This window comes from Lepisma saccharinum, chromosome 30 (genome assembly GCF_977018435.1).
Source record: "Lepisma saccharinum chromosome 30, izLepSacc3.1, whole genome shotgun sequence".
Taxonomy (NCBI): domain Eukaryota; kingdom Metazoa; phylum Arthropoda; class Insecta; order Zygentoma; family Lepismatidae; genus Lepisma; species Lepisma saccharinum.
The window spans coordinates 22597681-22611248 of record NC_139258.1 but is presented as its reverse complement, the minus strand read 5'-3'; the positions used below and the strand labels follow the sequence as shown (position 1 = coordinate 22611248).

General features: G+C 39.7%; 1 protein-coding gene across 5 annotated transcripts in view; it reads left to right on the top strand.

Moving 5' to 3' along the window:
- The first annotated feature begins 4036 nt into the window (after positions 1–4036).
- The window catches only part of LOC145981867 (transcriptional coactivator YAP1-A-like), a 196692-nt gene continuing 187160 nt past the window's right edge, over positions 4037–13568 (top strand). For 2 of the 5 annotated variants that reach the window (XM_083115324.1, XM_083115325.1), the window contains exon 1: positions 4038–4776. In XM_083115324.1, the coding sequence (XP_082971450.1) occupies positions 4301–4776 (476 nt within the window). In that variant the 5' untranslated portion in view covers positions 4038–4300. Of the gene's footprint in view, positions 4777–13568 lie in introns of all 5 variants that reach the window. The other 3 variants (XM_083115322.1, XM_083115323.1, XM_083115326.1) reach the window with 2 other exon arrangements.

The following is a 13568-nucleotide window of genomic DNA, read 5'->3' as shown; positions in this document are numbered from 1 at the left end:
GGGAAAGGTCATTTTGGAGGCGAAGTGATCAGCGTCACACTCCGGCAGCTTTTGCCCTCCAGGATTGCCCCCATGCACTCATTGATATGAGGCTGTGTCGCGTGTCGCTTGTCGCTCCAGTCTGAAATCTCCCTAAAGGAGCGTGTCGCTCGTTGCTTTGGTGTGAAAACCATGTGTCGCTTGTCGGCTGTCGCTTCAACCTGAAAGCTATCTTGTGGAAATTTCACACCGAAGCGACAAGCGACAGGTATCATTCACACCCAAGCGACAAGCGACACAATCCTCTTCAGTCTGAAGGAAAACATTCACCCCGTATCCGTGAACAACGGACCGAAGCTACAAGAGACACGTGCAGCTTTTCGTGTGTCTTCTGTTCGAAAGGTTGCATTGACTACTGAAAGTTCGCTTCCAAGCGACTCGTGTCGCTTGTCGCCTATAACTCTGGTGTGAAGAAATCTTCCTCACAGGAAACTCTTCGAACCGAAGCTCCACGTCTCGCTTGTCGCTTGCTTCTTGTTCTGCTTAGGCCGTTTTCTGGATATCGTATAGACAGTATAGTCGCGAGGGTTGTTATCCGCGCATGCGCGATGAATGCTTACTTATAAACTGAAGTGTCCCTGTCGTTCGTTGCTTCAGTGTGATACTTCCGTGTCGCTTGTCACATTGAACAAGTCACAGGAGAGAAGCGACAAGCAACATGTTTCGCTTGGATACGAACCCTCAGTAAACGTAACCTTCCGAACCGAAGCACCACGTGTCTCTTGTCGCTTCCGTGTCGCTCAAATTGGGTCGTTTTCTTAATATCGAGCGTAGAATTGCCTCGATCTGTTGGTACTGCCCGCGCGGTGAATACTTTTATCATAGACGGAACGGAAGGGGATCCTGTCGCTTGTCACTTCAGTGTAAACCCCCGTGTGGCTTGTCGCCTGTCGCGTGTTCCTTCTGTCTGAACACTCCCTGCGTGTACGATGGATAAAGAGTGGATGGGAGCTAGAAAAGCAAGGCAGATTCTATACATTATCTAGCTATTGATAATCAACACACTTTATTTGATATACTCATGTTCTTATCATGGGCGTCCGGAAGGGGGGGCCGTGGCCCCCCCTGGAAAATGAAAGTCAACCAAAAATTATGTATTTCACACATACAATTTCATTTTAGCCACAATAATATGTGTTAATTATTGCATGAACACCATAAATTCAAATTTAAGCAATGTTTTTTTAGGTAACAACACTCTTTTGGGGGAAAATGTGACTTGTTTGCCCCCCCCCCTGGAAAAAAATACCTTCCTTGCCCCTCCCTGGAAAAAATCCTGCGGACGTCCATGGTTCTTATGATTAAGGAATCATATTTATTCTCACTATAGCTACAGTGAGCAAAGTGATTACAGGTTTAACCAATTTTCGAGATTAATATTTGTGATGTCTCCCTGTTATAACTTTTGTTGGCATAATATCCTGGATTACTTTCACGAGACGAGACGAGACAAAACGAGACGGGACGAGACGAGACAGAACCCTTCGAGACGAGACACGAGACGGGACAAACGAATATTTCTGAAACGCGACAGACCAAAGTCTCGTCTCGTCTCGTCTTGTGGGCAACACTAATAACAATATACACAACTATTTAATAAAACAATAGAAATACTCATTAAACATAAACAATAATGACGAAATGAAATAAAAACCGAAATACAGTGTTATGAAGTGAAATGTGGATACATTATGATGTTGATGTTACCTGCAGTCGCTAGATGGCACTGGCAAAATGTATAAAAGAAGTAAAGTTTTCGTAACACAAATAATGGTATACAATAAAAATTTGTGTTTTAACACCTTCAAAAGATTTGTGAACATTAAGCTACAAGGATGAGAAGAAAATGTAATGCAGTGAATAAAAGTGAATCTCCCATGACCAACTCTTTTGATTCATGACTATTATCATTATCATTTATTAGTGGACTCGTAACTTTTCAAGTGATGTGGATTAATCTGGTAAAGATTTATAGTGTATATTTTAGCTTAACGTGCATACAATTTACATATATTGGGATTAATTTTCATGTAATTGTTCGTTTCAAGTTTGTCTGCTTCATTTTCCCTGTTATTTCTGTCAGCATTAAAAAATAGCCTATTTCGTGTGGTCATGGGCACTAGTTGGGTCAAGAACATTCCAAAACTCATCTCATAGCGTTGCATGTGGTCTGTCGGGTTGCGAAGATAGAGAAAACCCATCTTTTCATCAACCAATGACCTTTCAGAGATGTGAGTCACATTTCCAAATTCCAGCTTCAACACTGGGGTCGCGTAATTTGAGGATTATTTATGTTAATGTGACATCTTGATAAATCTGTGTGTGCTGCAGAAGTGACAATAAATGCCGAAGGAGATAAGAAGTAACAGCATTTCTCCAAGAGTATGTACCCACACAGCACACAAATGTCCAAAAGATATCCATTTGATATCCCTTGGATGATATTCGGGTCGGAAGTTCTGGATATCCAATAGATATCCAGGAATAGCCAATAGACATCCATTGGACGTCCCCTGGATATCCAGAAATGGATCGCTTTTGGACATGATTTGGACATCAAGTGGGACGTTATCTGGACATTATATGCTTTGATTTAGACTTTTTTGTACGTACTTTGGATATTGTATCGACACGAAAAATACAATTTTTGGTCTACATTTGGATCTCATCTGGATATTATTTCGATATGAAGAGATGTTGGCAACAGTCAACCACCGATGTTGTTAATTTTCTTGCTCCACCTTATAATAGGCACTATTCAAGTTGGATAGTTCAATGAACTAACCGATCTCTGAGTAAGTGTCAGTTTTTCTTCACCACACACATAGCTCCTGATTAATTTAATAAAGTGATTGTGCGCGATTAAGTCGCTTCTACACGATCGCGACACATTCACATTCAGGTTCAGATGTACATTTTTAATTACCCGTACGCGATACAGATCCACATGAACTAACTTCACTTTTCTTTAAAAGACTTTTCCGCACTGTTACACTAATCAAGTCTCTGCAATGAATTGCTATTGTTAGTTTTTAAGTCCACCTTATTCAAATGTAAGCTAATCGGGACTGGACCTACAGTTTAAATGGTATCCGAAGATCCGAACCACTTGGAATATGCCTCCACCAAGTTTCGAACCAGAAAGCTCTTGATTACAAGGTCATGTCTACACAATGACGGTTCTTTTTTCAAGTTCAGAAAAACTCAAATGTAGGAAGTCATTGCTGAAAGCCTCCATTTATATTAACACTGTATACCAAGCCGCTATTGTTTGAAAGCAGCAACATTATCGTTTATCATGCGCTCCAAGATGGAATGTCAATAGAAATAACGGTGACATATAATTTCTTTGAAATCTTGTCCGTACATATGGTCCATAAAATGCACATGGACTTCAACTTTTACAGAGAATAAATCGCACCCTGCATCTTGCCTTCTGTTGTATACTGCCTGCTGCATCAAATCATGATTTGAAAAAGTTTTATGATGAGTTTTGTATTTTTTCTGTTTTAATTTTCTTAATTATTTTGAGCATTGGCCACATGCGTTTCGGGGCTTGGTCCCCCTTAGCCCCTACCTAACTACGCTCATGTTGTCACTTCTGCTCCTTCAGCATCTCACTTTTGTGTGTCCCCTTGGACTTGCGTCCCCTATAGCCTAGGATAGCCTTTTGGTAAATCCTCCCTGTCCACATATATAGCACAAATTCTTTCCTTTACGTATAAACATCCCTCAATTCCTAGCCCTCCCGTGGGTACGCCATAACTACAGCGCCTTGAATAACCAATAAATATGGATGAAGGTTTTCAGCTAGTTACGAAGTGCTACGATAGATGGCGAGAAAAACAGCTTTTGAGTGACTGGCGCAACGACATTATGCTTCTGCTCGCAACAGTGCTGCCACCCGGATCCGCGTGGTAAAACTTTCAAACAAGAAGTTGTAGTGGCACTATATTGCGCGCGGATGTACACGGCCGAGGCGACTCTTTGCCCAAGTAGAGGTGAAATTCCTCTACGGACTCATAACGCAAAGCTGAGAGCTGTCGTCTTGTGTGGGGAGTTAGTGTTGGACCTATCGGGGGGTTTCATCGCTAATAGTTTGTGAAGTGCTATTAGTGTGCGGGTGGGGGTGTTGGTGATGGGAATGGTGTGTTGTCGCGGTCAATTCGTTTATTAGTTTTTGTTTGCTTCGTTGTTAGTGATTTTGTTTTGTTATATTCTGACAAGGAACGGCAGGGATAAGAAAAAAAATTCTGTTGACATGGCTCTCAATCAACAGCAGCAGGATGTGGTGGAACATAAAGGAAATTTGGTGGTACACATCAGAGGCGATTCAGATTCTGAGTTGCAAGCACTGTTTGACACCGTCCTGAAACCGGACTCGAAGCGACCCTTATCAATTCCTCTTCGCATGAGGAACCTCCCGAATTCATTCTTCAACCCCCCGTCGACAGGTTCAAAATCCCCTTCAGTGTCGTCAATATCACACAGTCGCGAAAACAGCAAAGACTCCGTATTCACAGTCACGACAAGCCATCCACACCAAGGATTACAAGTGCACCATCCCAGGGCACACAGCTCGCCTGCGTCACTGCAACAGACGTATGCATCGGCCCAACAACAGCAACAGCATCAACACTTAAAACAGCAGAGCTACGACATAACAGATGATCTAGGTCCTCTACCTCCAGGTTGGGAAGAAGCTCGAACACCAGAGGGACAGGTGTATTATCTCAAGTAAGTGTTTTGTTTTTAGTTTTGTTAATCTTTCAGCTTGCCTCTGGGACAAATCGTTGTTTCTTTTACTACATAATATTCATAGTTATTTTGAAATTTTAAAGTTTAATTAACATCTGACAGACAATATTATTTCCCCTTGTACAGAAAACGTCTAATCGCCTCCGGCAAAACTGCCAGCGTGTTCAAAACTTAAGATTCAGTAATTGTTCCACGGTATACAGAATTGTCATTTTTTCCTTTTTTAATCACGAAGATGAGGGAGAAATAATGTAACGCGGCCTTCACCTACTAAATATTATCGTGGTCGCGGTAGTCCGGTTTGTCAACTGAAACGCGAAAATTCAGTTGATCGCTCGATGTGTTGCAGAGGCGATAAAGCAGGTACAACGAAGAGAACGACAGGTTTCTCAAGGTTGTTGTGTAAGAGATCACTCCGCGCCGCGAAAGAAAAATAAAATAAAATCCACCAACTACCAGACTTCACCTGCCGAAAATCCTTTCCATGATGAATCCTTTTGTGTAGTGTCCGAAATGTCTTTATTCATTTTTTTTGTTTGTTCGATCTTTTCCAAATCGCAGTGTTATTCAGCGATTTATCGCGAAGGTAGTAACTTGACACAGCGCGTTTAAAAACATCGATTCATGGAAATTGGTGAATTAGCGTGGAAAATATAGTCTTGGCAGTTTTTAGCGTTTGTACCAATCAGTGCCAAAACATTAAATGGCCACATAACTAGTTTTTAAGGAGACGATGCACAAGGACTATTAAAGGGGGTTCGGACAAAAATAAATAAATACGTACGTTCACGTACTTATAGCATTTGTTGTATACCGCCGAAATTACAGGAAGAGAAGGATTAGATTAGGATCAAATTGCTATGAATTGACAGTACATTGGGATGCATAATTATTGCTAAGCAAATTGTCCGTGACTATTTTCATTCATTTTTCTCTTGCATCTTACGTGTTTTTAATTAGGCTATTGGACTTTTACGCATGTTGGTGCAGAGGTTGCCGCCAGCTAGATTGGCATTTTATTCCAATTGTTGAAGCTCTCATTGCTTAAAGACAAATAGAATAAAATGATGGACAATTTGCTTGGTAATACTTATGCATCCCACTGTACCTAAGAAGATTTTTATGCACACTACCGCTCTTAATGATATGCATAAAATATTAATCAGGGACATTGACTTATCTTTCAACTGAACATAGCACCTCTTTTGTTATTCAATAAATATTGAACATTAATTTCCTTGCCAGCACAGTTGTTCTTATACAGATGTTAGGCATCTTAACGACACTTCAGCTAGATCATGAATACGTGCTGTTGTACCTATCCCTATTCTTATGCCATATCTTTACCTATTCATGTAATAATAGTAACAGTATTAATTTGGGTTGCGTGTAAAATTTCGTCACCGCCTAAAATTCTCCATTTTCTAGTTGCTTCTCAAATGGAAAGAATACTCGTTCTTATACTGTAAAGTGCTTTAATACTACCTGACAAAGATATGAAGGAACCTTCTTGTCAAGGAGCCTGAAGGACCCATATATTCCTTGTTGGATCGGCCTTTAGCTGGTGGGTCCTTGATAGAAATCTGTAAACAATTCAGTGTTGCCAGGGGCAAATAATTTACTCTAAATCCAAATCCGAAAAATATTCCATGTCTCTTTACCAGCGCAGTAACAATGAAAATATAGTAAATAAAATATAATTTGTACACTTTAAAAACGTACTATGTATGAAATTCATAAAAAGGCAACTACGAGGTTCGATTTGTGGTCAGATAAAGTTATCGCGACTGGACCTTTAAAGTGGATGGTCTGTTAATTTGGTGTTTTAAGTCCACTTTATGCACAGTAATGCTAATCGGGACTGGACCTACAGTTTAAAATGGGATCCGAACCACTGCCTCCACCGGGTATCGAACCCGGGACCCCTTGATTGCCTTCAAAGTGGAATGTGAACAACTGTATACCGTACCTCTACCAGGACACGAACCCAGGACCTTTGATTATGAGATGATATTAGTAGTAGATTTCTCTGAAATACAAGTTGTTATACGTTTTATTTGTATTAACGATGTTTACATAAAGAAATAGATGAGCTTGATATTTCATTTCCTCAGAGAAACTGTCACAAGCTGGGGAATATTGTTTTGCCATTAGTTAACCAGTTAACTTATTACCTTCTAATCAACAAGCCCCGAATTCGATTTCCGATATCGACGTATGTTTGTGCCCAGTAAATGTAGTCCCATTTATTGTATTCATGCTAAGCTTTGTTTTGTTATTATACTGTCTGAAAGAAGATTGCTCGAACATTTTTCTTCGTTGTGATATAATGCTGTCATCCTTTCGGAAGGGACACGAGCCATCCCCTACCGCTCCCGCTAAATCCGCCAATAACCGAGGGGATGTTGGGTCGATCCTTGGGGTTAACTGGCGGAATTTGCTAGCTGAGGGCATACCCCCCCCCCCCACCTCACTTCGAGCACTGGAAATAATATAGAATGAACGAACGATATTTGCACTTGAAAGATTCTGTGTAAATACTGACATTTCTTGATTAAAACACAGTGTGTTTTGTAAATCGCTGGATACATATGGAAAGACTTACTGATTTTTGTCACTGTGGTAACCTTCCTCCAAAACTTCTACAGGCATACCAGGGATCATAGATAACCCGTTGTGTTTGAAAATAATATTAGTTGTAGTGTATCTGTGTTACTTAGTGTCACTTTTCTCTTCTTTTTTTATACTAATCGCGACGACGAGAATGGGTGCTGATTATTTTAAATTGATGAAGGGATGCACAAAAAACTCCCACTTCAGTGACTAGTCCTAACGAGATTGGCCACAGAACCAAGAAAATATATATACAATGCATTGCAATTAAAGAAGATTACATGCTATCATTCCATTATGTCCATTAATATGTTCATCAACTTTTAAAATCTAAAGGTATGTTTATTATGCCTCAGATTGGCATGAATCAATCAATTTTATCAGTGAATGTCGCCAACGGGAAATCAGGTGGAAAACCCGCATCATGAGTGGATACAATTGGAATTGACAGATTTCCTCTAAGACCGTAATTTCCCCCATAATTACTTTATCAAGAAACACCATTCTGTCATAAATCGTTTGTACACGCTACTCACATATATGTAGTACAGTGGGGATCCATGAGTATTACGGTGAAAATTGTCCATGACTATTTTAATTTTTCTCTTACATTTTAAGTGTTTTTAGGCGATGGATTTTTATGTATGCTGGTGCAGAAGTTGTGTCAACAGCTTGTTTTGAGTTTTCTTTTAATTCTTGAAGCACTCATTGGGTCAAATAAAGTGCACGAACATGGTGATGGACAATGGATCCCACTGTACCAGATCGGCTTGTTGGTTCTTTGAGAACACTGTTCACAGGGTCGGATTCCGCCCCTGGCACATTGCGAAAATGCCGCGCTTCCGAACTACTTTCTGCAAATGTTATGTAGATGAGGATGTTTCAGTCAGATATCTTTGGACATGAATGTTAGTCAACACAGAAACTGGCAAGAAAGTTGTTCGACAAAAGCTACTTTTATTTTCAGTCTCACAACTCATTCTAAAACTCATTTTTTGAGTCTCCAAAGTACAAACAAGGCAGAGGAAAGACATGCCTGTTATGGTAATTCTAATTGGTTTTAATCAGTAGCTAAAGAGTGAAAACAAGAACCCGATTATCGGTACATAGCAGTAAAATTCGGGAGGCAATATTGAAATGTTCGGAGGATAAGGCCAGATCTGCGTTCACTGAAATTTTTGTCTTGAACCGTATTATTTGCACACGAAGAAACAACTATAGAGGAGAAAACATGAAGCGACATGAAGTGCCTGTATGACATCATGTTTTCCACCCAGTGCCTCCCCGATGGCGTAGTGGTAACGTCGACACCTTGTAATCAATGGGTGTCGGGTTATTGGAACGTACGTATTCGTTCGAATCCCACTTTAATCTGTAGGCCCAGTCCCGATTAGCCTTTCTGTGCATAAAGTGGACTATTTTGTCGCCTAAATTCATGCACGCTACGCCAAACTCTGGGTCTGCTTATGCAGAGCAAATGGTTACCCAATGGCGAAGTTGGACCTAAAGAGCAATGCACACTTCAAGGAATTATCGAACCTCTTATCTGTAAGAACTCTATCTGGACAGAAACCGGCCTCCGTGGCGGAGTGGTTAGCGCAGTGCGCCAGGGGTCCCGGGTTCGAATCCTGGTCTGGCCATTGGTGTTTGTGAGTGTCCCTTCACCATCACTGATCCCCATCGTCGCGATTAGCCAAAATGTGGCAAAAAGGCGAAGTAAAATAAACTAATCCCATCTATCTGGACAGAAAAACTGAGTGTGAATTGGTTAGATTAAAGGTTGAAGATTCTCATAGAAATTTGGCTTTGGCGTACTCAAACTCAACACAGATGAGCTATAAACATACCCTCTATCCTCACAGTGCATTCACGTTGTACTTCTCAAAGAATATAAAAACAGTCGTTAACATTTTTCTCTCTCCCCCAGCGATGTCCATTGTGAAAAAGTAGAAGGCAGGCCACTGGAAGATGAGATAGAGAATGTTAAATGTCAATTTTGGAAAACATTGCCTAAAGCAAAGCGAATGAACGCTGTGGTGGACATTTTGCTCGAAAATTCTCAAACACAAAAACATCCGTCGAACCAAAATCACAAATTCCACGTTAGATGCATTAGTGTTTTTGCTCAATAGAGAAAAACTGCAATATTATCTCTTTGATACCGCTGACGTTTAGTTGACGGTGAAGGTTAATGTGCGCAAGAAAACTCACACTCTCGACTCTGCAAATCCTTTGTTTTCGAACGCAAGAAACTCTAAATGGCGTCTAAATCTGGCAACTCTGATCTGTGGGAGTAGAGTTCAGCTGCTTGGCGTCGATTTTGTTGGAAGCTCTTTCTTGCTTGCATGGTCGCAAGTCATCAGGTGTACAAACTACACCAGGAAAAATGAAGATTAATAGTATTTTAAAAATAGCAACATTGACTTGGCAGCAAGGTTTTACTTTTGTTCTGATCTGGCGCCGGTTTTTTACCACCAACCTTTTTGAAGTCAGTGTTAATTATTGCTGTATGCTTGTAGTTTTGATACAGCAAGGCAGATAGATGTAGGCTCTTGCCAGGGCTACCTAATGTGGAATTTTTTGTCGCTGTAATGTACAGTGAGGTAGATTTAACTTTGATCCCACCGGTTTTCGCCAAGATAAAGAATTCAACGAAGTCCCGGACATTTTCTTCCTAATCCATGACCTAAGAATAGAATGACCATACGTCCCGTTTTGACCGGGACAGTCCCGTTTCAGAGGCGTGTCCCGATCGTCCCGTCCATATTATTTGTCACTATTTGTCCCGTTTTATAAAAGTCTAGGAGTTATCTTGAAAACGAAGACTAGATTGCAGAGGCGTCTCGTGAACGCATGCGTCAATTGTGGGAAAAAGGACAGCTTGCTCTGCGACGACATTCATGAGCATTTCTACATTCTAATTTCTTCATATAGGAGAAATATTTATTTTACACGAGAGCGCTGAACTAAGATTATATTACATTTCTTGGATCTGAAGTGACGCATGCATCAATTGTGGGAAAAGAATTATTACTTTCTTTCGCTTCAGATGCAAGAAATGTAATATAAGCTTAGTTAAGCGCTCTTGTGTAAAATAAATACTTCTCCTATATGAAGAAATTAGAATGTAGAAATGCTCATGAATGTCGTCGCAGAGCAAGCTGTCCTTTTCCCCACAATTGACGCATGCGCAGCATGCACCGCATACGTTCACGACACGCCTCTGCTAGATTGTCTAAATTTGGGACACATTTCATGCTAAAAAGATGCATTGATTTATTTGTGTTCCGTTATTTATAGAGCAAAATAAGCATGCAGTTTCTTTACGGAATTGCAAAGAGAATTTAAAGTTTCCCTGTCTTGACACAAAAGCAAAAGAAAAATCTAGAGTTGTGTATATGATATGTGGGGTAAAGTTTTCGGGGACATTAATAAACGAATAGAGCTGCACTCAAGAAGATTGGTTCTTCTGCTAAATTCTTCTGGCATTATTAAACCTCAACTTATAGGACTAACATCAAAGGTTGATCAAAAAGGGCGAGAAACGCTATGTAAATAATACCGAGAATATAATAATTAATACCTTTTGACAACGGGAACCATATATCATTTAGTGTTTATGATGTATCATTTTTGCGATCCACCCTTTAATAAATAATAATAATAATACGTTAATAATAACAATGATTTTATAATTCGGCCTAACCGATTTTTCAGGATCTTGAGATGTCCCGTTTTGGGGTCAAAATATTATGGTCACCCTACCTAAGAAGAAAGGTTCTGAACTAATTTTAAAGACTATTTTTTTAAAAAAAAAATCCATATGTATTCTTTACGTACAAATTATCATGTTGAGAAGGATTTCATGGCTTTGCATAATATAATTTAATTCTGAACCTTGTACTGGTTTTGCTTATCCACTATTGCTTTTACAAATGTTTTCATGTGTAAGAATCTTGCTTAAAAATGTTCTTAGAGCGTTGTAGTTCTTAAAATATATCGCTGGTCGAGTACAAATTCAACATGCCATAATGCATTAATCTTTTCGAAGAAAGTATCAATATGGATGTTGATTCATATAATTATAGATTTTAGAAGTGTAGTTATGCGATTATCTTATACAGAGGTTGATCTATCTTGTTACACTGGCTTGCATGTATCATACTTACAATAAATGAAAGTAAGATTTGCAATGGAATAGATATTGAATCGTTTCTGCTAGTGTGGAAGAAAATATGTACACATTCACACACTTCCTACCTTTGCTGTGTACTCTATCTGTTTTGATTTGCATATGTTCTGGTTCAAGCCGCTTACGATTAATATACTTCAAGCATGTAAATTTTATTACCTGGTTGCAAATCTTTTTCAGTTGTATAAACCGTACCTGATTATGTTCTATCATGCTCGTACTATTCATTTGTTATGTGGGTTTACGTTTATGCGAGTAAGAGGGAAATGGTATATATTCTTAAAAGTGATTCCCCGGTCCCCAGTGGCGTATACTGGGTTAAGAACCTGGGCCCTCGCACCATATCATACTGTTCGAATGGACAAAAATTTGCTGGTGGGGTTGTTGTTTTTTTTAACTCATTATGGTGGCGGGTTGAAGTGATGTGACTCTGTGATTAAAATATATATACCTCATAAATAAAACATGGAAATATACACTGTCAGTAAGGAAAGGATTTCAAGAATTTCATTCTTATTTGCATAAATGAGAGACCCATATTGTGAAATATTATTATTATTATATACGAGAATAAAAAATAAAATTTCAACCTACCTATTTTCACGATTTTAAGTTCGGGTACTCCTTGTTGGCGCAGTAATAAACTAGGGGGTCCCGGGTTCGATGCATGGTGGTTTAGATACCACTTTAACTGTAGGTCCGATCCCCATAAGCTGATATGTTCATAAAGTGGACATACAAGGAAAATCCACAACGAATTGGAGCTTATCGTCATTCGTAAGCCGAAAAGACAGCTTGTTAATTATGTCCCTCGTTTCAGTTCACTACATAGCACATATCATTCACAAAAATACAATCCACTCACTACTGTATTCACACGCTGCCTCTAAATAAATTCCACGCACCAAGACCACTCGACGCGATCTAGACTAGAACTGGTCCTTGTCATTTCGGTAAACCATTCCCGCTCAGCCAACAATTTCCCCACTGTATCTAGTTGTTTGAAGGTCAACGACCTCTTTTTCAACTCCTCTCCAAACGTTCAATGATGTTCTTGTCCCTGCCACATGACACTTTCCCCTTTGGTCGCGATAATTTGGCTTTAAAATTCCCCATTCCTGGGAAGATTACATGCTGGGAAAAATTGGTTTGCAACATTGACCCAGACTGTTGAGTAAGTTCCAGAGGGTTTTTTCCCCGCCATATGCAATCCTGTTCTCTCTCCTGTAACAGTTTGACTCCACAATTCCCCGATCCTGGGGAAATTACATGGTGGGAAAAATTGGTTTGCAACATTGATCGGAGCCCTGTCAAGCTTACCTGTCACCCCCGTGTGCCCGCCAGCTGGGCCAGTCGTCTCGCGAATTCAAAGAAAGCGGGCAATGTTTCCAACTTCTAAGAAATCAGGTTCATCTTCTTATTGAAATGAACAATTTTATGCACATTTTCTGATAGATAGCCCCGAATATACGCCTCTGCCGATCCCACTACATTGTGTATTTCCAGTCACGTTGCCTTTTCATACATGATCTCAAGGACATCACCAAAGTTTTTTTTCTTTTGTTTTCTTTCTTTTCGCCAAGTTCAAAGTACAACGGAAGAAGTGCTTATACAGAGTCTAAGATATTGCTGTATCAACTCCCTGAGATCAGTTTTGCATTTTCCGGCACGGATCTTTTCTCTGTTGTTACCTCTGTCCACAGTCCGAGCTACGTAGTTTTCAGCGTAGGGTTAATAACCTTGAATATGTTGAATTAAACATAATTTTACCAAAATTAGCTCAGGTTGTTGTAGGTCGTTACATTTTTTTCCGTGAGAATATATGATAGAAGGAACCATGCATAATAGTGTTTATCAGAGACTATGCAAATCCCGTCATGTTGCAAGAGTAATTAAGCTATAATTAATAATAATAATAATAATAATTCCTTTAATTGTAAATATACAGTAAATATACTACAGACGA